Source organism: Coregonus lavaretus, assembly GCF_964263955.1.
Source record: "Coregonus lavaretus genome assembly, chromosome: 36".
NCBI classification, from domain to species: Eukaryota; Metazoa; Chordata; class Actinopteri; order Salmoniformes; family Salmonidae; genus Coregonus; species Coregonus lavaretus.
This window is the reverse complement of record NC_140023.1, coordinates 18,799,620-18,823,359: the sequence shown is the minus strand read 5'-3', so window position 1 is coordinate 18,823,359 and position 23,740 is coordinate 18,799,620. Positions and strand designations below refer to the sequence as shown.

At 43.9% G+C, this 23,740-nt stretch overlaps 1 protein-coding gene across 3 annotated transcripts in view; it reads left to right on the top strand.

The window, feature by feature from the left end:
• Nucleotides 1-695: 695 nt before the first annotated feature.
• LOC311110862 (KH domain-containing RNA-binding protein QKI-like) overlaps nucleotides 696-23,740 on the top strand; it is a gene marked incomplete at both ends in the record, with an annotated part of 84,948 nt that continues 61,903 nt past the window's right edge. For all 3 annotated transcript variants that reach the window (XM_084153459.1, XM_084153458.1, XM_084153457.1), the window contains one exon: nucleotides 696-837. In XM_084153459.1, the coding sequence (XP_084009585.1) occupies nucleotides 696-837 (142 nt within the window). The remainder of the gene's footprint in view (nucleotides 838-23,740) is intronic.

The window sequence follows — 23,740 nt, the reverse complement described above, 5'->3', positions numbered from 1 at the left end:
CCCCGGCGGAGCGCGCGCCCCAGGTCTCGAATGAGAGACTCCGCTGTGAAGTGTGGTCATGTGACGGGCTCGCAAAGCACAGCCAGACGGTTTCAGGAGACCAAATGCCAGCTTCATTGAAAAAGCTCCGTTATCGAGAATAGAGACAGGAGGGACAGACGTTTCCAGAGTGCATACACACACATAACAATACACAGAAAGCTCTGGGGAACTCGGGGAAAAGGACATTTTCACAGCCTCAAGAACTTCGGTAAGAGAAAGCAGAAGACAAATCGTTTCAAATATAAATCAAGGGCGGTGGACACGCGGGAGTTGATTATTCATTCGATAACTTGTGGAATTATAAGGGCAACAAAAATAAGAAAAAACGACCTCTCCGCCGTTTCATATTCGTATTAAATTGATATTTTTCTTTTTTCTTTTCTTTTGTCACCTGTCCTCGGAAGAGCTGACAGCCAGACGGAGTAGTAGAATTGCAGTGCAGTGCGTAAAGAAACTGTACGCAGCACCAAGAGACAGCTCACTGCGTTTACCAACAAGAGACAGTGAGGAGGTGTGAGAGAGACAGACTGATTTTTTTGTACTCTTGTATTTTTATATCATATTTATTAATTTATAGCCTACGCGAACATATTTATTTTTTTCCATTGTTGGTCCTGTTTGGGTCCGATTTTTTTTTCTTCATTTTTTGGAATATGGTTGGGGAAATGGAATCGAAGGAGAAACCGAAGCCCACCCCAGACTATCTCATGCAGCTCATGAATGATAAGAAACTGATGAGCAGCCTACCCAACTTCTGTGGGATTTTTAACCACCTCGAACGGCTGCTTGATGAAGGTAAACTTGGGATCAATGTGTGTGAATAGACAAGCACCCTAAATTGAGGTTACACATGTGATTGGGTATACGCATGGATCCCACTGACCGATTCTCTCATAGTGAAAGTGCCGTCTCTCTTCCTTTTTACGTAGGACGGCGTTAGGAGCATTTGTTGCTTTCTGTGGACTGGAATCATGAGCCATACATTTTACAGAGGCGTGAATGCGTTATATTTTATTTATATTTTATGTAATGTGTTGACATCATTGGACAAATAATTATATCAATGCAGACACAACAGTAGGCTAGTTTACTGTTCGGAATTAGTGTAAATACCCTGGTTTGCATTCGTTTTACGCAAGTCTTACAACCTTGAGGCGTTTCACTTGAAGAGCACACCGATACTTTTATTATTTTATTATGTTGACATTAAAAAGTGGATTAAGCAGGTGAAACCATATAGCCTACCTAAATAGAAATACATATTAAAATCTGATAGGTGATTCACATATTCTCCAGAGTTATTCTAGAGTTAACCTAAACTGGATATAGCATTTGGACTCAAATGCAAGTTAATAAATCATTAATGCATGAGATTTCAGAAAAAATCTAAATGAGTTTACATTTGGAAAATTGTTTTTGAAGAAATGTTTAAACGCCTATTTGATATGGTACTTTGTCCCTACACAGCTAATACTGGAAGCAATTGCACCGTTATCCTACCAGCGCAATGAAGTGAAACATTTCTCTCTCAGTGCATCCAAACCCCCCGTGAGAATATTAGTGGAACAGGTAGCTTAGTGGTTAAGAGCGTTGTGCCAGTAACCGAAAGGTCGCTGGTTCTAATCCCCGAGCCGACTAGGTGAAAAATCTGTCGATGTGCCCTTGAGCAAGGCACTTAACCCTAATTGCTCCTGTAAGTCGCTCTGGATAAGAGCGTCTGCTAAATGACTAAAAATGTAAATTAGGCCAAAGTATATCTTTGTTTTCTGTACTTTTGTGTCAACAATCATCATCATGAAATGTGTATTCTAGATGATATAGGCAATAATGTGTGGGAGTTGGAGTGCTAGAGAGACTGTTGGGGAATTTGGGGGGGCTGGCTCCCACCGCCTTTAGCTTTCCTTCTTCTATCATCCAGCTCTGAGTAGCCGACCTCTTTCCCCTCAACATTCTGCTACTACCTTTCACCATTACAATGATTTAGGCCTACTAGACTAGTTTATAGATATCAAACTTTTGAATGGACTCATTAGAGTCTGTGAGGTTTTATTGGAAGTGATGAGCCTTTTGAGATTAGGATAGGGTTTTATGCTTTTCCATTTAGTCCCAAAAGCATGTAATGCCATTCACTGTGGTAGCCACTTTGCTTTGCCTCCATAGACTATATACCAGCAATTTCAGAAATGTTTTGGTGAGTTTGGTTTCTTTACAGTGTGCATGATGCTCCGGATAATTAGTTTATTTAGTTTATTTTGGGCTCTCTATTACACTATTGGTTGGGGGAAAAGTGAAAACTGACTGCGTGAAGTCCACAGTTGGTGATGCCTAGACCTATAGCTCCGCCTTCTATTTCAGGTGGTTCTTTCATCTTATCACATGAAGATTTTTAAGAACACATATTGAACTTCTAACCGCCCATATAAAATCCGATTTACAATGGGTACACAAAACAAGTGCTTTCTGTAGATTTTGCTGCTGGCAGATTCATTTGGTCAGTGCAAGGTTAGGTTTATATGCTGCAGCTGATTCGGGGCTAGGCCATGAAGGGAGAAACAACACACCCAATGTAGCCAAAGTTAAGTAGTTGACCCTGCATATTATTGTCAATCTGTTCATAAATCTTCATCCTTACCATTAGATTCTCAGCTCAGACGAGAGGCCCCACGGCCTACACCCACATTCTCGAGGGTTCTAACCTGTCTGGTGTGCCGGCTAATCATAGACACTCTCTCACGAGTTTCTGCTTTTTCACATTGGTCTTGGTCTGAAGCATCAGTGCTTGATGGAGCTGCAGGCCGTGCTGGTGTGAGTGAGGGGCGGGTGAGGGGTGCAGGATTTGGGTGGTGCTGGAACACAGCTGTGTGTGAAGCAAGACAATCCCTTTGCACAGCACTCCCAATCATCTGGAAAGCCTTGCGTATTTATTCCACACTGAGACACAGGACAGACTAGAAAAAGAAACATAACGTGAATACATTCCTAGAGACCATAGCATGCATACAGATGTGGGATCTTAATTTGAGCCAGTTTGCTACAGCATGAAAATAATCCTGGAGTAACAGGAAATGTGAATTATTATGTGGATTATAATTAATGGAAATTTTTTTGTAGGAGTTGATACATTTTTCATTTGGGCAAATCAAGTCAGACATATTAAAGTGGAAATTACAAACTTTAGAAGCCTTGTTAAACCTCGAATACGCTACAAATTTGCATTTGTGAGTGTTGCTGTCTGTTTGTGTCTTCCTGTTAGTCTGTTCTGTATGTGACTGATAAGGCAGGTCTGTTTGAGTGCTGTGCTGTGATGTGCAGACAGACAGAGAGATGTCTGAGTTAGTACATATACCCTCTAACCAGAGGGAGGATTGAGACACTGGTTTCACTTCCACTATCAAACTCAGTCCTGACTTCCAATAATACCACAGATGACATGTAGTTAAATATAATGGAATCAGCCCCCGCACATTACCCTTAGCTCTGTATGTGTGTGTGTGTTTTATCTGATCAATAGAAATTACAGATAGGTATTCTTCAAATCATTAATTGATTTAGCCTATGTGCCACGTGCATTCACTGCATGCGGACTGGATTAGTAAGGGACACCAGTGTTGCAGTAATAGAGTGGGTTCGATTCTGTTTGTATGACAAGACTACACGTATGTGTCTGAGTGTCGGGTAATGTACAGCATACAATCTGATTGTTATAGGTAGGGCGAATTCACATATACAATATCCTCATTGCACTAGTCTGTAGCTGTGCTTTTCTGTTGCCAGTATCTGCCGGGCAAAACTAAACCACTGGCTTCTGCAGACCTCAGCGCCTTCTAAAGTGGGGGCTGGCGTTTAAAATACAGTCTACAGCTTGTGCTTGGCCGCATCATTGATCATACGTGAAGCTCCAAGTCTGTGTTTTCTTCTCCCGTCTGTTGTGATCTGCTGTAGTGTGCAGTGAAGAATGAAAAGAGATAAATGAGTATGGTGATGGAGGGCTATATCTCAACCCGCAGAGGACATGCTTTATAGGAGATAGTTGTCTGATAACCCCAGTCCACCTGTGTGTATCGGCTGCGAGTGACAAGTGGTAATAGAGTAAGTCTGTGTGGGGAAGGGAGTGTGTGTGTGCGTGCGTGTTTGTGCTTACATATGTGTGTATAATCACATTTGTCGCCTTTAACAGCCTCCCGTTATGATTTTCTATACTGAACAAAAATATAGAGTTACAGTTCATATAAGGAAATCAGTTAATTGAAATAAGTTTATTAGGCCCTAATCTATGGATTTCACATGACTGGGCAGGGGTGCAGCCATGGGTGGGCCTGGGAGGGCATAGGCCCACCCACTGGGGAGCCAGGACCTGCCAATTAGAATTAGTTTTTCCCCACAAAAGGGCTTTATTACAGACAGAAATAAGCTTTTTGTGCATATGGAAAATGGGATTTTTGATCTTGAAACATGGGACCAACACTTTACATGTTGCGTTTATATTTTTGTTCAGTGTAATTTAGGTCTCACATTTAGATAATTTGATTAAGTGTCATAATCAAAGCTATTCTGTGTGAATTCGCTATTAGTTTGTGTTTTTCTCCAGTGATGTTCAAGTGCGTATGCCTGATTTGTGAGTCATGGTTTTAGAATGCTGATGAGGAATCTCTGCAATTCAATTTCACTCCATGAGCGCACTCTGGGTTAGGGATTTACATTGTCATCTGTGTCAGTGTGACCGACTGGGTTTGAATCCGGGTAATCTCTGTGCCACAAGACTATGTTAGCCCTCTGAGCTAAAGCCTAGGCATTAGCTCGGGGAACACGGGTGTCCGGCAAGGTAACTAATCACCGAACCACCTCCATTATTAATCATACTAGATTGTCCTAGGCATGCGATTATGTCCGTTTCAGTGACATTACTACCGAACCATGTCTAGATGTTCATGGTCAGAACGTATCAGTGACCGTATGACTCAGGTAAACGTTGTCCCGGTCAGTACTGTTCGGGAGTGTGAGATGAGCCCCCTCATCTGAGCACTGAGCCTGGCCCTGAGCTGTCACCTGTGAGTGATGTGTCTGCACAGTGGCCCGGAGCGGCTGCGTACTGGTGCGCAGGCTGATGCGCAAACCCAGGCCGCTGTTAGTGCAGATGAATGCTCTCAATGGACAGTCAGTGCAGCCAGCCATGAAGGGCTGCTCCGCTCTGTAACAAAGGTGATGAATTGAATCACTGCTAGAGGTACTCTGGTACTCTAGTCTGTTTGTCCCAGCCCCTGAAAGCCCAATACACACTCAAATGGATGGGATGAGAGGCGTGTTGGAAAGATACAGATGTGAGAGAGCACAGTAAGGTCAAGGCACTCATGATTAAGTACTTTTTTGGTGTGTGTGTGTGTGTTCGCACCCCACTGGGGTATTTGTTGTTTAACCAAAATTAATTGCACACATTAACTGTATCTAAAGTGTGTGAAAACCAGTGGTGTAAAGTAATTAAGTAAAAATACTTGAAAGTACTACTTAAGTTGTTTTTTGGGTATCTGTACTTTCCTACTGTACTACTATTTATATTTTTTGACTACTTTTACTTTTACTTCACTACATTCCTAATGAAAATAATGTACTTTTTACTCCATACCTTTTTCCTGACACCCAAAAGTACTCCTTACATTTCGAATGCCTAGCAGGACAGGAAAATTATCAAATTCATGCACTTATCAAGAGAACATCCCTGGTCATCCCTACTGTCACACCCTGGTGCTGGGACTCATTATTGTTTATCCAGGGTGTGTGCAGTCTATGTGTTTATGTTCTAGGTTGGGTGTCTAGGTTGTTGTTTTTCTAGGTTTGTCCAATGACTCCCAATCGGAGGTAACGAGTGTCAGCTGTTCGGCTCGTTATCTCTGATTGGGAGCCATATTTATTCTGTATGTTTTCCTGTGGGGTTTGTGGGTTTTTGTTTCTTGGTTACATGTTCCGTATGTCAGTGATTTGTAACTTGAGAACTTCACGTATCGTCTTTTGTTTTGTTTTCGTGAGTACGTTTATTAATAAATTATGTTCACTCGCAACGCTGCGCTTTGGTCCGCTTCCTCATTGGTAGACGATCGTGACAGAAAAACCCACCACAAGAGGACCAAGCGGCGTAACAAGCGGCAACAGGACCTACCTACGCAGGATTTATGGGAGCCTCCTAAGGACTTTTGGACATGGGAGGAGATACGGGCTGGAAAGGGTCCTTGGGCACAACCGGAGGAGTACCACCGCCCTCGTGAAGAGCTGGAGGCAGCTGCAGCCGAGAGGAGGTGGTATGAGGAGGCAGCGCGGAGTCGAGGCTGGAAGCCCGTGGTTACTCCCCAAAAATTTCTTGGGGGGGGGCTAAAAGGGAGTGTGGCGAAGTCAGGTAGGAGACCTGCGCCTACTCCCTGGACTGACCGTGGAGAGCGGGAGTACGGGCAGACACCATGTTACGCAGTAGAGCGCATGGTGTCTCCTGTACGCAGGCATAGCCCGGTGCGGTACATTCCAGCTCCTCGTATCGGCCGGGCTAGATTGAGTGTTGAGCCGGATGTCATGAGGCCGGCCCCACGCAGCAGGCCACCAGTGCGTCTCCTCGGGCCGGCTTACATGGCACCAGCCCTACGTATGGTTTCCCCGGTTCGCCTACATAGCCCGGTGCGGGTTATTCCTCCTTCCCGTACTGGTCGGGCGACGGGGAGCATACAACCAGGTAGGGTTGGGCAGGCTCAGTGCTCAAGGGAGCCAGTACGCCTGCACGGTCCGGTATTTCCGGCGCCACCTCCCCGCTCCAGCCCAGTACCACCAGTGCCTACACCACGCACCGAGCCTCCTGTGTGTTCCCAGAGTCCTGCATGCCCTGTTGCTGCTCCCCGCACTAGCCCTGAGATGCGTGTCCTCAGCCCGGGACCACCAGTTCCGGCACCACGCACTAGGACTTATGTGCGTCCCCAGGGTCCTGCATGCCCTGTTGCTTCTCCCCGCACTAGCCCTGAGATGCGTATCCTCAGCCCGGTACCTCCTGTTCCGGCACCACGCACCAGGCCTACGATGCGCCTCAGACGGCCAGAGTCTGCCGTCTGCCCAACGGGGCCTGAACGGTCCGTCTGCCCAACGCCGTCTGAACTGCCCGTCTGCCCAACGGCGCCTGAACGGCCCGTCTGCCCAACGCCGTCTGAACTGTCCGTCTGCCAAGCGCCGCAGGAGCTGCCCGTCTGCCATGAGCCTGCAAAGCCGCCCGTCTGCCATGAGCCTACAGAGCCGTCCGCCAGACCGGAGCCGCTAGAGCTCTCCGCCAGACAGGAGCAGCCAGAGCCTTCCGCCAGACAGGATCAGCCAGAGCCTTCCGCCAGACAGGATCAGCCAGAGCCTTCCGCCAGACAGGATCAGCCAGAGCCTTCCGCCAGACAGGATCAGCCAGAGCCGTCCAGCCGGGATCCGCCAGAGCCGTCCAGCCGGGATCCGCCAGAGCCGACCAGCCAGGATTCGCCATTCAGCCTGGTGCTGCCCCTTAAACCGGTGGGGGTCATTTGGAGGAGGCTACATAAGCGGGAAGTGACTATGGTGGGGTGGTGGTCTAGGCCGGAGCCAGAACCGCCACCGAGGAGGTATGCCCGCCCAGCCCTCCCCTGTTTGGGGGTTTTGAGGCGCGGTCGCAGTCCGCGCCTTTAGGGGGGGGTACTGTCACACCCTGGTGCTGGGACTCATTATTGTTTATCCAGGGTGTGTGCAGTCTATGTGTTTATGTTCTAGGTTGGGTGTCTAGGTTGTTGTTTTTCTAGGTTTGTCCAATGACTCCCAATCGGAGGTAACGAGTGTCAGCTGTTCGGCTCGTTATCTCTGATTGGGAGCCATATTTATTCTGTATGTTTTCCTGTGGGGTTTGTGGGTTTTTGTTTCTTGGTTACATGTTCCGTATGTCAGTGATTTGTAACTTGAGAACTTCACGTATCGTCTTTTGTTTTGTTTTCGTGAGTACGTTTATTAATAAATTATGTTCACTCGCAACGCTGCGCTTTGGTCCGCTTCCTCATTGGTAGACGATCGTGACACCTACTGCCTCTGATCTGGAGGACTCACTAAACACAAATGAAGCATTTGTAAATTATGTCTGAGTGTTGGAGTGTGCCCCTGACAATCCATTAAAAAAAAAATGTAAAAAATCGTGCCATCTGGTTTGCTTAATATAAGGAATGTTAAAATGTGTTATTTATTTATACTTTTACTTTTGATACTTAAGTATATTTAAAACCAAATACTTTCAGACTTTTACTCAAGTAATATTTTACTGGTTGACTTTCACTTTTACTTGAGTCGTTTTCTATTAAGGTATCTTTACTTTTACTCAAGTATGACAATTGGGTACTTTTTCCACCACTGTTGAAAACTCATTTATCCTCGTTGAGTTATTAGCTAGGTGTTATTGTCTTTTCTATTGGTACAGACCACCAGCACATGAAACGACCCTGGAAATCACATTGAAGAGTGAACATGTCTTTACAAGAGTGACGGTTAACAAGAAACAACCCACTTGGCACAGACGTCAATTCAATGTCTATTCCATGTTGGTTCAATGTCATTTCGTTGAAATTACGTGGAAACAACATTGATTCAACCAGTGTGTGCCCAGTGGGAAGTTGACTTCCCCTGGATAGTTAGTGTTTCACTAGCCAGACAAGAAGAAGACTCTAACAGGGGTCATGAAACGCACTCAGAGTCTTAGACAGACAGAAGCAGACTGCTGTCAGCGAATGGTAATCACACACAGAGGGATGATTCCAAGGACTCCTCTTCGCCATTAAAAGTTGTGGAAGGATGCAGTTTGATCTCAGGGCACTCTCTACATCTCTCCATAATTGTGGCTCTGTGTCTGCCTCTGCCTCACTATCTCTCACTGTCTCTCTCACTCTTCCATCTCTGTCTGTCTGTCTGACCTCTCTCTCTTGCTCGCTCTTGCTCTCTCTTGCTTGCTCGCTCTCGCATCAAGGAGTCCCAGAGAGACAAGAGAATCCTTCCAGCTCCTTACGATTAGACTAAGTGGTCCTATTCATCACATAATTGGAGTAATTAATTATTTCAGAAGTGAAGTAGAGTTGGGTGGGGGGGTCAAAGTTAATTTATTCCGAATTAACTTGGATCCTGTCCCTGTGTTGTGGAGTAATTATCCCGTCTCTTACTTACAGCATGCACTGCTGCATTAGGATGGATTTTTTTAAATTCAATCTTTATTTAACTAGGCAAGTCAGTTAAGAACAAATTCTTATTTACAATGAAGGCCTACACCGGCCAAACCCGGACGATGCTGGGCCAATTGTGCGCCGCCCTATGGGACTCCCAATCACGTCCGGTTGTGATACAGCCTGGAATCGAACCAGGGGGTCTGTAGTGACGCCTCAAGCACTGAGATGCAGTGCCTTAGACCACTACGCCACTCGGGAGCCCCCAAAAAATGGGCTCGGGGATGGGAAAAAGATGGTGAAGATTATGGTGATTTTCGGCCTGGTTAGCTGATATGGTGTGTTGTAGTCTATGCTGGGGTCATGTTTTGCAGCAGCAAAACCTGTGATATCCCTTGTATATGTTTAAAAAGCACATCTTACCCTCTGTATTGAGTCTGTAGGTATCAACAGGTTAGAATGACGGCTAGAGTACCTCAACCTGAGTGCTGTGGCAGATAGACTATCAGCTTTATTTAAACAAACCTAATGCAATGGTAAATCTTCGCTTTAGCTGTAGCGTTCTAGGTTCAGGGGTGTGTCAGAAATATTTTTGGAATTAGCCGGCGGTGGTGGGAAAGGGCTGTGTTTTGATGAATACACAAGTTGTGGATGTGTCAAGACTTGGCCCCTTACTGGCCAATCAGAAAGTGCTCCATGGCTAAATATGTGGTTGCGTCAAGTTGTGTATTTACAGTATTTTATCCTATTGCGTTCTCATCAACTTTATAGCCTAGTTCGCCCCATATTTGCTAAATATTTTGAACATGTTTGTAGTCCACATAGTTCTAATCGCATTGCTTCAATATGGAAATACGTTGTTAAACACAGGCTATATCTTTCGCACTGATATAGGGGCTAGGCCTACTGTAAATTGCAGTCTGGACATGGAAATGCCAAACGTAGTCAATAAGCAATATTAAATTCACTAGGCTATTGATAAATCAAATCAAATCAAATCAAATGTTATTGGTCACATGCGCCGAATACAACAGGTGTAGACCTTACCATTAAATGCTTACTTACAAGCCTTTAACCAACAATGCAGTTTTAAGAAAATAGAGTTAAGAAAATATTTACTAAATAAACTAAAATATATATATATATATTTTTTTCTAAAGAACACAATAAAATATCTATAATGAGGCTATGTACAGGGGGTCCTGGTACCGAGTCAATGTGCGGGGGTACAGGTTAGTCGAGGTAATAAACAGTGAGTAGCAGCAGTGTCAAAACAAAGGGGGAGGGGGGAGGGGGGGATCAATGCAAATAGTCCAGGTGGCCATTTGATTAATTGTTCAGCAGTCTTGTGGCTTGGGGGTATAAGCTGTTAAGGAGCCTTTTGGATCTAGACTTGGCGCTCCGGTACCGCTTGCCGTGCGGTAGCAGAGAGAATAGTCTATGACTTGGATGACTGGAGTCTTTGACCATTTTTTGGGCCTTCCTCTGACACCGCTTAGTATATAGGTCCTGGATGGCAGGAAGCTTGGCCCCAGTGATGTACTGGGCCGTACACACTACCCTCTGTAGTGCCTTACAGTCAGATGCCGAGCAGTTGCCATAACAGGCGGTGATGCAACCAGTCAGGATGCTCTCGATGGTGTAGCTGTAGAACTTTTTGAAGATCTGGGAACCCATGCCAAAACTTTTCAGTTTCCTGAGGGGGATAAGGTATTGTCGTGCCCTCTTCACAACTTTCTTGGTGTGTTTGTACCATGATAGTTTGTTGGTGATGTGGACACCAAGGAACTTGAAACTTTCAACCCGCTCCACTACAGCCCTGTCGATAAGGCCTAAAAAGACTGTATAATTCTAATCAAATCAACAACTTGTTTTAAATAGGCTATGTCTATATACAGTTACAGGCACCATAATTGCTCCCCATGGGCGTATAATACAGACAAGGCAACTTAGACTATGGAGGGTTTTACGCACATCCAAACTTTTCACAGGAACTGGATAAAGATCCAATATAAAGAGAAAGGGGGCATGTCCACTCACCGTTTACAGCTCGCAAATGTAATGTTTTATAAACATCATGGAACCATCTGACAGATCATATTTGCACTTCAACAGAAATAGCAGACAAGATTGCATTACATTCGAGCCATGTACGTTCTCACCATAAACCCATGGACGGTGAATCTTTCTAATAAGTTTGGTTTTTAATCAAATTAAACGAAAAACAATCTATTCGATTTTTAAACCTACAACAATATTTCTAAATAGGACCGGGTCAGAAGCATGATTTCATAAATCGCATCTCTCTTCCATGAACATAAGGCAATGTGTGCACATGTAGGCCTATGGAGGCATGGATGTTTGTCCTATCCATTGAATATAGTTTATTAAATAGTATACACTAACCCTACAATAGGTTTAGTTATAACAAACATGTAGCCAGTCTAGTTTTTTTTATTGGCTTCAACATGAACATTTTTGTCTACACACATCGTACTTGTATTTAGAAAATGTACTGCATGTTCAAGCCATGAACAATTGGACATTGCCCAAACGTTATAACAAGATTAGCCTACCATAGCCTGATATGGCCTGTTAGTGACTTTGCCACGTAAAAGGTAAACAAACGAACAGGCTAGGCTACAAGCGAATTCAGCACCAAGGACAGAGATCGGAATTCCCGCAATTTGACAGTTAGGTCCAGCTGATGAAAGTGGAAGATGCAATCTTTTAACCAAATGATCAAGGAAAACAAATAAGCAGTCTTGTAGTAACTGGATGTTTCTAAACAGACTTGCACATAGATCTAATGAGTCCAAACCTTTCACAGAAGCTGCATGGACAAAAATATTGTCCAACGTAAAGAAAAAAATTGAATGTCTGTTGACAGTTTTGCTGCTCCTGATATTTGAATAAAACATTGGTTATCGGCTACTGATTAGGCTACTGTGTGCCTCCGCTGGCTAAATCAATTCCATAACCGATTGCGTTACCGCTAAGACCAGCTTTTGGTGAGTCTTAAAAATCACCAGTAGCGCTGCCTCTAATTGGCACATTGGCGCATGTTTTTAAGGACACACCTAAAATATTTCCACCCCTCCCACCTCAGCGCAAGCGAGCTGATATAAGACAGATAAATGACCAACCCTGGCGCCAGGGTTGGAAAATAGCAGAGTGCTTGATTTTACAAGACAAAATTGCATAAGACTGCATTTGACACTAGCGCCGCCTTAACTCCAGCCGAAAATAGAGCCCTTATGTATGTTCATGTAATGTATAATAATGTACAGTGCCTTGCAAAAGTATTCATCCCCCTTAGCGTTTTTCCTATTTTGTTGCATTACAACCTCTAATTTAAATGGATTTTATTTGGATTTCATGAAATGGACATACACAAAATAGTCCAAATTGGTGAAATGAAATGGAAAAAATAACTTGTTTCAGAAAATTCTAAAAATTAAATAACAGAAAAGTGGTGCGTGTATATGTATTCACCCCCTTTGCTATGAAGCCCCTAAATATGATCTGGTGCAACCAATTACCTTCAGAAGTCACATAATTAGTTCAATAAAGTCCACCTGTGTGCATCTAAGTGTCACATGATCTGTCACATGATCTCAGTATACATACACCTGTTCTGAAAGGCCCCAGAGTCTGCAACACCACTAAGCAAAGGGCACCACCAAGCAAGCGGCACCATGAAGACCAAGGAGCTCTCCAAACAGGTCAGGGACAAAGTTGTGGAGAAGTACAGATCAGGGTTGGGTTATAAAAAAATATCAGAAACTTTGAACATCCCACGGAGCACCATTTAAATCCATTATTAAAAAATTGAAAGAATATGGCACCACAACACACCTGCCAAGAGAGGGCCGCCCACCAGAACTCACGGACCAGGCAAGGAGGGCATTAATCAGAGAGGCAACAAAGAGACCAAAGATAACCCTGAAGGAGATGCAAAGCTCCACAGCGGAGATTGGAGTATCTGTCCATAGGACCACTTTAAGCCGTACACTCCACAGAGCTGGGCTTTATGGAAGAGTGGCCAGAAAAAAGCCAGTGCTTAAAGAAAAAAATAAGCAAACACGTTTGGTTTTCGCCAAAAGGCATGTGGGAGACTCCCCAAACATATGGAAGAATGTACTCTGGTCAGATCAGACTAAAATGGAGCTTTTTGGCCATCAAGGAAAAGGCAATGTCTGGCGCAAACCCAACACATCTCATCACCCCGAGAACACCATCCCCACAGTGAAGCATGGTGGTTGCAGCATCATGCTGTGGGGATGTTTTTCATCGGCAGGGACTGGGAAATTGGTCAGAATTGAAGGAATGATGGATGGCGCTACATACAGGGAAATTCTTGAGGGAAACCTGTTTCAGTCTTCCAGAGATTTGAGACTGGGATGGAGGTTCACCTTCCAGCAGGTGCAACCAATTTAGCATACTGCTAAAACAACACTTGAGTGGTTTAAGGGTAAACATTTAAATGTCTTGGAATGGCCTAGTCAAAGCCCAGACCTCAATCCAATTGAGAATCTGTGGTGTGACTTAAAGTTTGCTGTACACCAGCGGAACCCATCCAACTTGAAGGAGCTGGAGCAGTTTTGCCTTGAAGAATGGGCAAAAATACCAGTGGCTAGATGTGCCAAGCTTATAGAGACATACCCCAAGAGACTTGCAGCTGTAATTGCTGCAAAACGTGGCTCTACAAAGTATTGACTTTGGGGGGGTGAATAGTTATGCACGCTCAAGTTTTCTGTTTTTTTGTCTTATTTCTTGTTTGTTTCACAATAAAAAATATTTTGCATCTTCAAAGTGGTAGGCATGTTGTGTAAATCAAATGATACAAACCCCCCCAAAAAATCTATTTTAATTCCAGGTTGTAAGGCAACAAAATAGGAAAAATGCCAAGGGGGGTGAATACTTTCGCAAGCCACTGTATGATAACTATGTGTGATAACTATGTATAATAATGGCTCATCATAGACAGAGCGCATGTGAAGCGATAGAGGCTTTCCCTCATCCCTTTAATATGATCCTTCTCTTCTGTCTGAGGCCAACTGAAGACGGCTAACTTTCAAAAGAAAAAGAGCTAAGAGGCTCGCCCTAACCCCGCCACCCCCACTCCAACCCCCATGCCCCCCTTAGCACCTTGGACTGAGATGTATCCACAACAGCCAAAGGTCACAGGCTCAACGTGCTATTAGCTTAGTCAAGAGAGTAAACACTCAATCTCACGAGACAATCAATCACAGTTTTTATTCACTCTATTCTTTAGAGTAGACCACGGCGGCTCTATTAGCCGTGCCCTGTATTATTACCTATCATGACTCTGTGCTTCCTGCGATAGCACAATTACGAGTGAATACATCAGTGTCTACTTCTATAATGCATTGACATTTCTCATTTTAAAAGCACTCTCTGTAATTGAAAGCCCTTTCCACCACAGAACGCTGAGTAAGTCAGTAATTCGCAGGGTTACAGTATTACGGCTGTGGGGGGCGGGTTGAGGGGTAGGCATGAAAAAGAGCATGTGAAAAGAATGGATGAAACCTATTGATTGAAACATGAAAAAGCTGAAATGCCCAGGCAACGGGTGACCTAATTTTTATCAATAGGTTTTGCTCTCTTCGTTTATCATCCTCTTGCTGCTTCTGCTTCCCCTAAGATGTATTGAAGCCAGTAAAATTAATTATTCTCTAGGAAATCACATCCTAGAGCAGTGATATTCAAACTTTTTCTGCGGGGATCCCATTATTTCTGCCAGAATTTCTTGGGACCCCATTTATCAACCTCAAAATCAGTACATTTAGATTTTTACATCTACAAATAACCTTCAATTCATCAAAATGAAACCAATAAACACATTTACTCAAATTATCTTTCTCAAAAACCCATACAATAATCAATTAGAGGCAGTGCTACTGGTGATATTTAAGACTCACCAAAAGCTGGTCTTAGCGGTAACGCAATCGGTTATGGAATTGATTTAGCCAGCGGAGGCACACAGTAGCCTAATCAGTAGCCGATAACCAATGTTTTATTCAAATATCAGGAGCAGCAAAACTGTCAACAGACATTCAATTTTTTTCTTTACGTTGGACAATATTTTTGTCCATGCAGCTTCTGTGAAAGGTTTGGACTCATTAGATCTATGTGCAAGTCTGTTTAGAAACATCCAGTTACTACAAGACTGCTTATTGGTTTTCCTTGATCATTTGGTTAAGAGATTGCATCTTCCACTTTCATCAGCTGGACCTAACTGTCAAATTGCGGGAATTCCGATCTCTGTCCTTTGTGCTGAATTCGCTTGTAGCCTAGCCTGTTCGTTTGTTTACCTTTTACGTGGCAAAGTCACTAACAGGCCATATCAGGCTATGGTAGGCTAATCTTGTTATAACGTTTGGGTAATGTCCAATTGTCCATGGCTCGAACATGCAGTACATTTTTGAAATGCGAATACAATGTTTGTAGACAAAAATGTTCATGTTGAAGCCAATAAAAAAAAAACTAGACTGGCTACGTGTTTGTTATAACTAAGCCTATTGTAGGGTTAGTGTATACTATTTAATAAACTATATTCAATGGATAGGACAAACATCCATGCCTCCATAGGCCTACATGTGCACACATTGCCTTATGTTCATGGAAGAGAGATGCGATTTATGATATCATGCTTCTGACCCGGTCCTATTTAGAAATATTGTTGTAGGTTTAAAAATTGAATAGTTTGTTTTTCGTTTAATTTGATTAAAAACCAAACTTATTAGAAAGATTCACCATCCATGGGTTTATGGTGAGAACGTACATGGCTTGAATGTAATGCAATCTGGAATGCATTTCAATTAACATTTCAATTATTCTACAATGTAAAAAATAAAGAAAAACCCTTGAGTGAGTAGGTGTTCTAAAACTTTTGACCGGTAGTGTATATACACATTTTTGTTTTTGGAACAATGGTGAAGACATCAAAACTATGAAATAACACTTATGGAATCATGTAGTAACCAAAAAAGTGTTAAACAAATCAAAATATATTTTATATTTGAGATTCTTCAAAGTAGCCACCGTTTGCTTTGATAACAGCTTTGCACACGCTTGGCATTCTCTCAACCAGCTTCATGAGGTAGTCACTTGGAATGCATTTCAATTAACAGGTGTGCCTTCTTAAAAGTTAATTTGTGGAATTTCTTTCCTTCTTAATGCGTTTGAGCCAATCAGTTGTGTTGTAACAAGGTAGGGGTGGTATACAGAAGATAGCCCTATTTGGTAAAAGACCAAGTCCATATTATGGCAAGAACAGCTCAAATAAGCAAAGAGAAACGACGGCCATTACTTTAAGACATGAAGGTCAGTCAATCCTGAAAATTTCAAGAACTTTGAAGGTTTCTTCAAGTGCAGTCGCAAAAACCATCAAGCGCTATAATGAAACTGGCTCTCATGAGGACCGCCACAGGAAAGGAAGATCCAGAGTTACCTCTGCTGCAGAGGAAAAGTTCATTAGAGGTACCAGCCTCAGAAATTGCAGCCCAAATAAATGCTTCACAGAGTTCAAGTAACAGACACATCTCAACATCAACTGTTCAGAGGAGCCTGCGTGCATCAGGCCTTCATGGTCGACTTGCTGCAAAGAAACCACTACTAAAGGACACCAATAAGAAGAAAATACTTGCTTGGGCCAAGAAACACGAGCAATGGACCTTAGACCGGTGGAAATCTATCCTTTGGTCTGATGAGTACAAATTTGAGATTTTTGGTTCCAACCGCCGTGTCTTTGTGAGACGCAGAGTAGGTGAACGGATGATCTCTGCATGTGTGGTTCCCACCTTGAAGCATGGAGGAGGAGGTGTGATGGTTTTGGGGTGCTTTGCTCATGACACTGTCAGTGATTTATTTAGAATTCAAGGCACGCTTAACCAGCATGGCTACCACAGCATTCTGCAGTGATACCCCATCCCATCTGGTTTGCTTAGTGGGACTATCATTTGTTTTCAACAGGACAATGACCCAACACACCTCCAGTTCTGTGTAAGGGCTATTTGACCAAGAAGGAGAGTGATGGAGTGTTGCATCAGATGACCTGGCCTCCACAATCACCTGACCTCAACCCAATTGAGATGGTTTGGGATGGGTTGGACCACAGAGTGAAGGAAAAGCAGCCAACAAGTGCTCAGCAATGTGGGAACTCCTTCAAGACTGTTGGAAAAGCATTCCAGGTGAAGCTGGTTGCGTGAATGCCAAGAGTGCGCAAAGCAGTTATCAAGGCAAAGGGTGGCTACTTTGAAGAATCTCATATAAAATATATTTGATTTGTTTAACACCTTTTGGGTTACTACTTGTGTTATTTCATAGTTTTGATGTCTTCACTATTATTCTACAATGTAGAAAATAGTACAAATTAAGAAAAACCCTGGAATGAGTAGGTGTGTCTAAACATATAAATAACGTATATATAAATGTTTTTTTGTTGTTATATTTTTGTATATTTTATTCTGCAGTTAGGGCTTGTGTCTACCTTTCTCTCAAATCACAGCACATATGTTGGATTGGACCACCTGTTTAGAGACTGCAATGTTAATTACCCTACTGTAATTCATTTAAAAAGCTAACAAAGAACAGCACTGCAGTGAAAGCTGTTAGTGTCCTGTACCACTGTGAATGCTTCAAACCTTTAAAACGGTAGGTCTGCTATGTCAGTCTCTCTGACCACAGGCTATTTTTCTTCCACTTCACTATACAAAGTTAACGCTTCAACACATTCTGGGATTGTTGTTTGCTTGGGTAACCTAAAAGATTGATGTGTTTTCCCTCTGTCAGCAGCTCAAAGTTCAAGGTGTAGTAGGAGATACATTTTGTAATTGAATCTAACCTCTTTCTGAGGTGATTTTCAAATGTTCTGGGCTGGTGCCCAAAGGACATTCAAAGGTATCCATCTAATGAACCATCTATTAGACCCCCCCCCCCCCGAGGTTTAATGCTGATAAAGAGAATCGAGACCCAGCTGTGAAAAATGAGCAATCCTTGACCTCAATTATCCCAGCTCGCTAACGGCTCAAAGGAAAGATAGAGTATTCTCTACTCCTCTTTTGAAGGTGGATTATAAATGTTTTATGTTTCGGCTGCAAGATGTCAGATTAGTTGAAATACTGCAGGCCTATCTTTAGTTGAAATATTGAGGTTGAGTAGTGTGAATGATGTCTTTGGGTTTGTTAAGATGAGTTATCATACTGCTCACAACATGTGATTTCTGTGTTAAAAATATTATTTGTCCTGATATGCAACACAAAATCTTTTTCTTTTGACTTTTTTTTTGCAATCTGAGAGCTGAAAATGTTTGTGGATTATTTTCAGAGCTGCGATCCTCTGTCCGACCTCCCGTGCCTTAAACATGTGATATCTGCAGCCACTCATTCACAAGCATTAAACCATTAACTCCTTAACCGTATGTCTTGTGACGGCACAACCCAATTATGTCAGCCTAAACCATGCAGAGCAGCACAGGAATGTTTCATCAGTATGTTGCTGTTCATCCAGAAATGAAATCACTGAGTGCAGTTTGTATGTCATATATTGCCTTAGCTGTGTTTCAGTGTATTTTTGTATATGAGTCTCTCCTTGTCTCATAGTATTCCACAGTGTCCTAGCTAAATGTGACCAAGGGTCAGCATAACTGCCTACTAATGTTTGCCCAGTCTATACAGCCATAGTTGTAAATTTACAAAATTTGGCCTGTTCAGTATCTCAGTCTCACATTAGCTCAGTGTCTCTCTGTGTCTCACATTAGCTCAGTGTCTCTCTGTGTCTCACATTAGCTCAGTGTCTCTCTGTGTCTCACATTTGCTCAGTGTCTCTCAGTGTCTCACATTAGCTCAGTGTCTCTCTGTGTCTCACATTAGCTCAGTGACTCTGTGTCTCACATTAGCTCAGTGTCTCTCTGTGTCTCACATTAGCTCAGTGTCTCAGTGTCTCACATTAGCTTAGTGTCTCTCAGTGTCTCACATTAGCTCAGTGTCTCTCTGTGCCTCACATTAGCTCAGTGTCTCTCTGTGTCTCACATTAGCTCAGTGTCTCTCTGTGTCTCACATTAGCTCAGTGACTTTGTGTCTCACATTAGCTCAGTGTCTCTCTGTGTCTCACATTAGCTCAGTGTCTCTGTGTCTCACATTAGCTCAGTGTCTCTCTGTGTCTCACATTAGCTCAGTGTCTCTCTGTGTCTCACATTAGCTCAGTGTCTCTCTGTGTCTCACATTAGCTCAGTGTCTCTCTGTGTCTCACATTCGCTCAGTGTCTCTCTGTGTCTCACGTTGTCTCACTCTTGTTCAGTGTCTATCTGCTGCATGTCTTTCCTCCAGTTTGTCCTTGCCCAGGTCTGTTTAGAGGTGCTAGTGAGCCGATCAGGCCAGCCCCGGGGCATGTGGCGTCCATGTCACTGTGACGCTGTGACCATATGCTGGCCTCCATGCTCAGCCCAGCACAATCCTTACTCCTGGCCCATATTAGCCATCACCATCATTTCCTTTGTGTCAGCACCTCCTGAGGCAGCAACTACTCAAAAGCAGCTCCGTACACACACAGTATACCCATGCACATACACACATACAAACACATGTTATACTGCCCTATACATAAGTACAGCACAGGAAGCTTCTGAGGGGAGGCTCATAATAATGTCCGGAACGGAGCACATGGAATGGCATCTAACACATGGAAACCATGTGTTTGATGTATTTTATAACATTCCACTGATTCCACTCCAGCCATTACTACGAGCCCGTTCTCCCCAATTAAGGAGCCACCAACCTCCTGTGACGTACAGCATATACCGGTACACAAGCTGACTTGGAGTGATTGGCTGAGCTCCTGCCCTAACCACAGTAGAGCGTATCACACAGGCACCAGACTGACAGCCTTGCTCTTTTACTGTATATAGAGCAGAAATCACTGCATTGTGTGTGTGTGTGTGGTGTGGTGTATGTGGTGTGTGTGTGTGTGTGGTGTGGTGTGTGTGGTGTGGTGTGGTGTGTGTGTTGTGTGGTGTGGTGTGTGTGTGTGGTCTCGTTCTTTTATCCTCGCGGGGACCTGAAATCCCCAAAAGTCCCAACTAGGATAGTAAAACAAGGACAGAGGCTATTTTAAGCTTATGGATAAGGTTAAGGGTTACAGTTAGGGTTAGGTTTAGGGGTTAAGGTTAGGGTTGAGGTTAAGGTTGGGGTCAGGGATAGGGATAGGGTTAGGGTTAGGTTTAGGGGTTAAGGTTAGGGTTGAGGTTAAGGTTGGGGTCAGGGATAGGGATAGGGAAAATAGGTTTTTGAATGGAAATACATTTTAGGTCCCCACGAGGATAGAAAAACAAGTCTGTGTGTGTGTGTGTGTGTGTGTGTGTGTGTGTGTGTGTGTGTGTGTGTGTGTGTGTGTGCGCGTGCATGTGTGTGTGCGTACCATAGGATGCTGGTGGGAGCAGCTATAGGAGGACGGGCTCATTGTAATGGCTGGAATGGAATCAATGGAACAGAGTCATGCTGTTTCCATATGTTTGATTTGTTTGGTACCGTTGCATTGATTCCATTCCAGTCATTACAATGAGCCCGTCCTCCTATAGCTGCTCCCATCAGCCTCCTCTGGTGCGTACATGCTCTCTCTCTCTCTCTCTCTCCGAGTATTGGTATTGCTGTCTTTGTCTGTGTGTGTATCTGTCTATGTGGTGCTGTGTGTGTTGCTGTGTGTGTTGCTGTGTGTATTGCTGTGTGTGTTGCTGTGTGTGGGTACAGTCGCTGCTGTCTGTGATTAGGCAGCACGGTGGATAATGAGGACTGTCAGCCTTATCTTCCTGATCAGACCGTGCATGGCGGCCGTCTGCACCAGCGTACAGGGGCTTTCTTAAATACTCCACTGGCTCTGCTACTACACTAGGCTCTGCTACTAGGCTCTGCTACTAGGCTCTGCTACTACACTAGGCTCTGCTACTAGGCTCTGCTACTACACTAGGCTCTGCTACTAGGCTCTGCTACTACACTAGGCTCTGCTACTAGGCTCTGCTACTACACTAGGCTCTGCTACTAGGCTCTGCTACTACACTAGGCTCTGCTACTACACTAGGCTCTGCTACTAGGCTCTGCTACTACACTAGGCTCTGCTACTACACTAGGCTCTGCTACTACACTAGGCTCTGCTACTACACTAGGCTCTGCTACTAGGCTCTGCTACTACACTAGGCTCTGCTACTAGGCTCTGCTACTAGGCTCTGCTACTAGGATCTGCTAGCTCCACCTCTCCGCCACACTGAGCTAATTGAAGTGGGTCTGTGCCAGAGCAGACAGTGTGGGGTGCTCATCCCCCCTCCCCCTCCTTCCTCCTCCTCCTCCTCCTCTTCTCTTCTTCGTGAAAGGGAGTGTCCCTGCTAATTTTCGTCAGAGCAAGAGATTTCAGGAGACTTTCTTTCAGGCACAGCTGGTTTATGCCCACCGGGCCCCTGAGTCAGTAATGACAGTGGGATATGAGCTGCGGCCCCCCGGCTGGGCATCTAAATATGGCACCTCGTCCCCCAATGACACAGCCCCCCAGTCATCTGAAGACCGTCATCTGAAGGGTGCTTGCTGGTCCCCTATCATCTGACCTTTGAACTGGTCTTCCTAGTTCCTCTCCATGTTTTCTCTAGAGAGAATCCACAGCCATTGTGGGTCTAACCTAGAGCAGTATCTGTTTTCAGAGAGGAGAATGAGGCAACTGGACTGTACACAGAGATTTATCTCCCTATTTCCCCCCCGAAATGGAATCATCACAAATTACTGGAGCTGAAGTCCAACTTGTGATGGATTGATTTAGCTGGGATCAGAGCTCTGTATTCGTAGGTGGACACAAAGCAGGTACACTGTAGAGAGAGGGAGGGAGCGAAGGATGATCATTATTATTCTGAAGAAAGCACAGGTCCAGATGGCGTCTCTGTTTGAGCGCTCGCCCTCATCCCCCCGTCCTGACTGAACCTTCACTCTCGATGTGGTCGCCACTCACAGAGCCCCGTAATTACAAACACAGGAGGGTGTCAGGACAATACTCTCTTTCACTCTCTCTCTCTCTCTCTCTCTCTCTCTCTCTCTCTCTCTCTCTCTCTCTCTCTCTCTCTCTCTCTCTCTCTCTCTCTCTCTCTCTCTCTCTCTCTCTCTCTCTCTCTCTCTCTCTCTCTCTCTCTCTCTCTATCTATCTGTCTCTGTCTCACACTGTCTTACGCTCTCATGCTCTCGTTTTCTCTCTATCTCGGTCTCTCGCTCTCTTTCATCGTCTCTAACTTTCTGTCATTTCTGTCTGCACACGTCTCAATCTTCCTCTCTGTCCTCCATATTGCTTTTTGTCTGTGTTTGACTGTCTCCCTCTGCATGTCTCTGTATTATCTCTGATCTGGGTGTGGTGTGTGCGTGTGCCGCACTTCCCATAAAGGAAGGTGATATCATATCATGTCAATCTGGTGAAGAACACGGCCTGAAGAACGCGGCCTGCTTAGGGCGCTAGCTGATCACAGCCCCGCACACACACACCCCCACACACATGCCCACACGCACACTGCATCTGATACACTGATCTCACCCACATTTAGAAATACTACAGTTTACTATAGAATACTACAGTATTACTATGGAATTCTGTAGTAAACTGTAGAATACTATACTACACACTGTAGTATCCCTCGATCATGTGTATTACTTACTATAGAATGTTGTAGTTTACTGTAGAATACTATAGTAAATACTACAGTAATGTCTGCAAAAACACTACCTTCCTCAAAAACACTTTTTTTTACTATAGTAAATACTACGGTATTTAATTTGCATATACCCTGCCCAAACCCCTTCCCCATATCCCAATTTGTGCCACCCATAAGTGAGAAACCTACATGTCAAGTATAGACCATATTGTGTTCCACACAGGTTATAGAAAAGAGCAGATGCTCTGAGCTCTCCATTCAGACCCCAGTCCTACATACTTACAGGTTATGGAAAATTTGCTCTTTTAGTATTTCTCCAGTAGGTTTCATGAAGGATCAGCTGAGAAGCCTCAACTCACCAGCTGCTTTTTCAGTAATAGGATCAATCTCATGGCACAATTGTCACAATTGAACAGAGACTTTTGTAGCTCTTGATCTTTACTTTGATTTTCACCACCACCCTTCTTTATTCTGATTATTGAATGAGCAACTGTTTTAAGGTTTTGATGTGGTGAGATGGTTTAGGGTTTATGGATGAAAGCTTGTGTCTGTGAGGGTCATTTTTCTGAGGCTAGGTTAATGGTTTGTGATGTTCAGGAAAGCAGAGGCTCATTGCTGCAGATGTTGTGTTCAATTGGAGGTTAAATGAATCTGTGTGTATTGATTCAGAGTAGGGCTTACATCTCTCTCTCAGGATCACTTGGATGTGCATCACAAATGTCATCATATCCTTGTCAGATTTTCACTGTTCCTTTATAATAGAGCTAATGTTATGTTACCTTTTGCACTAAATGTATAACCTGTATGAGTTAGTGTGGGGGGCGCA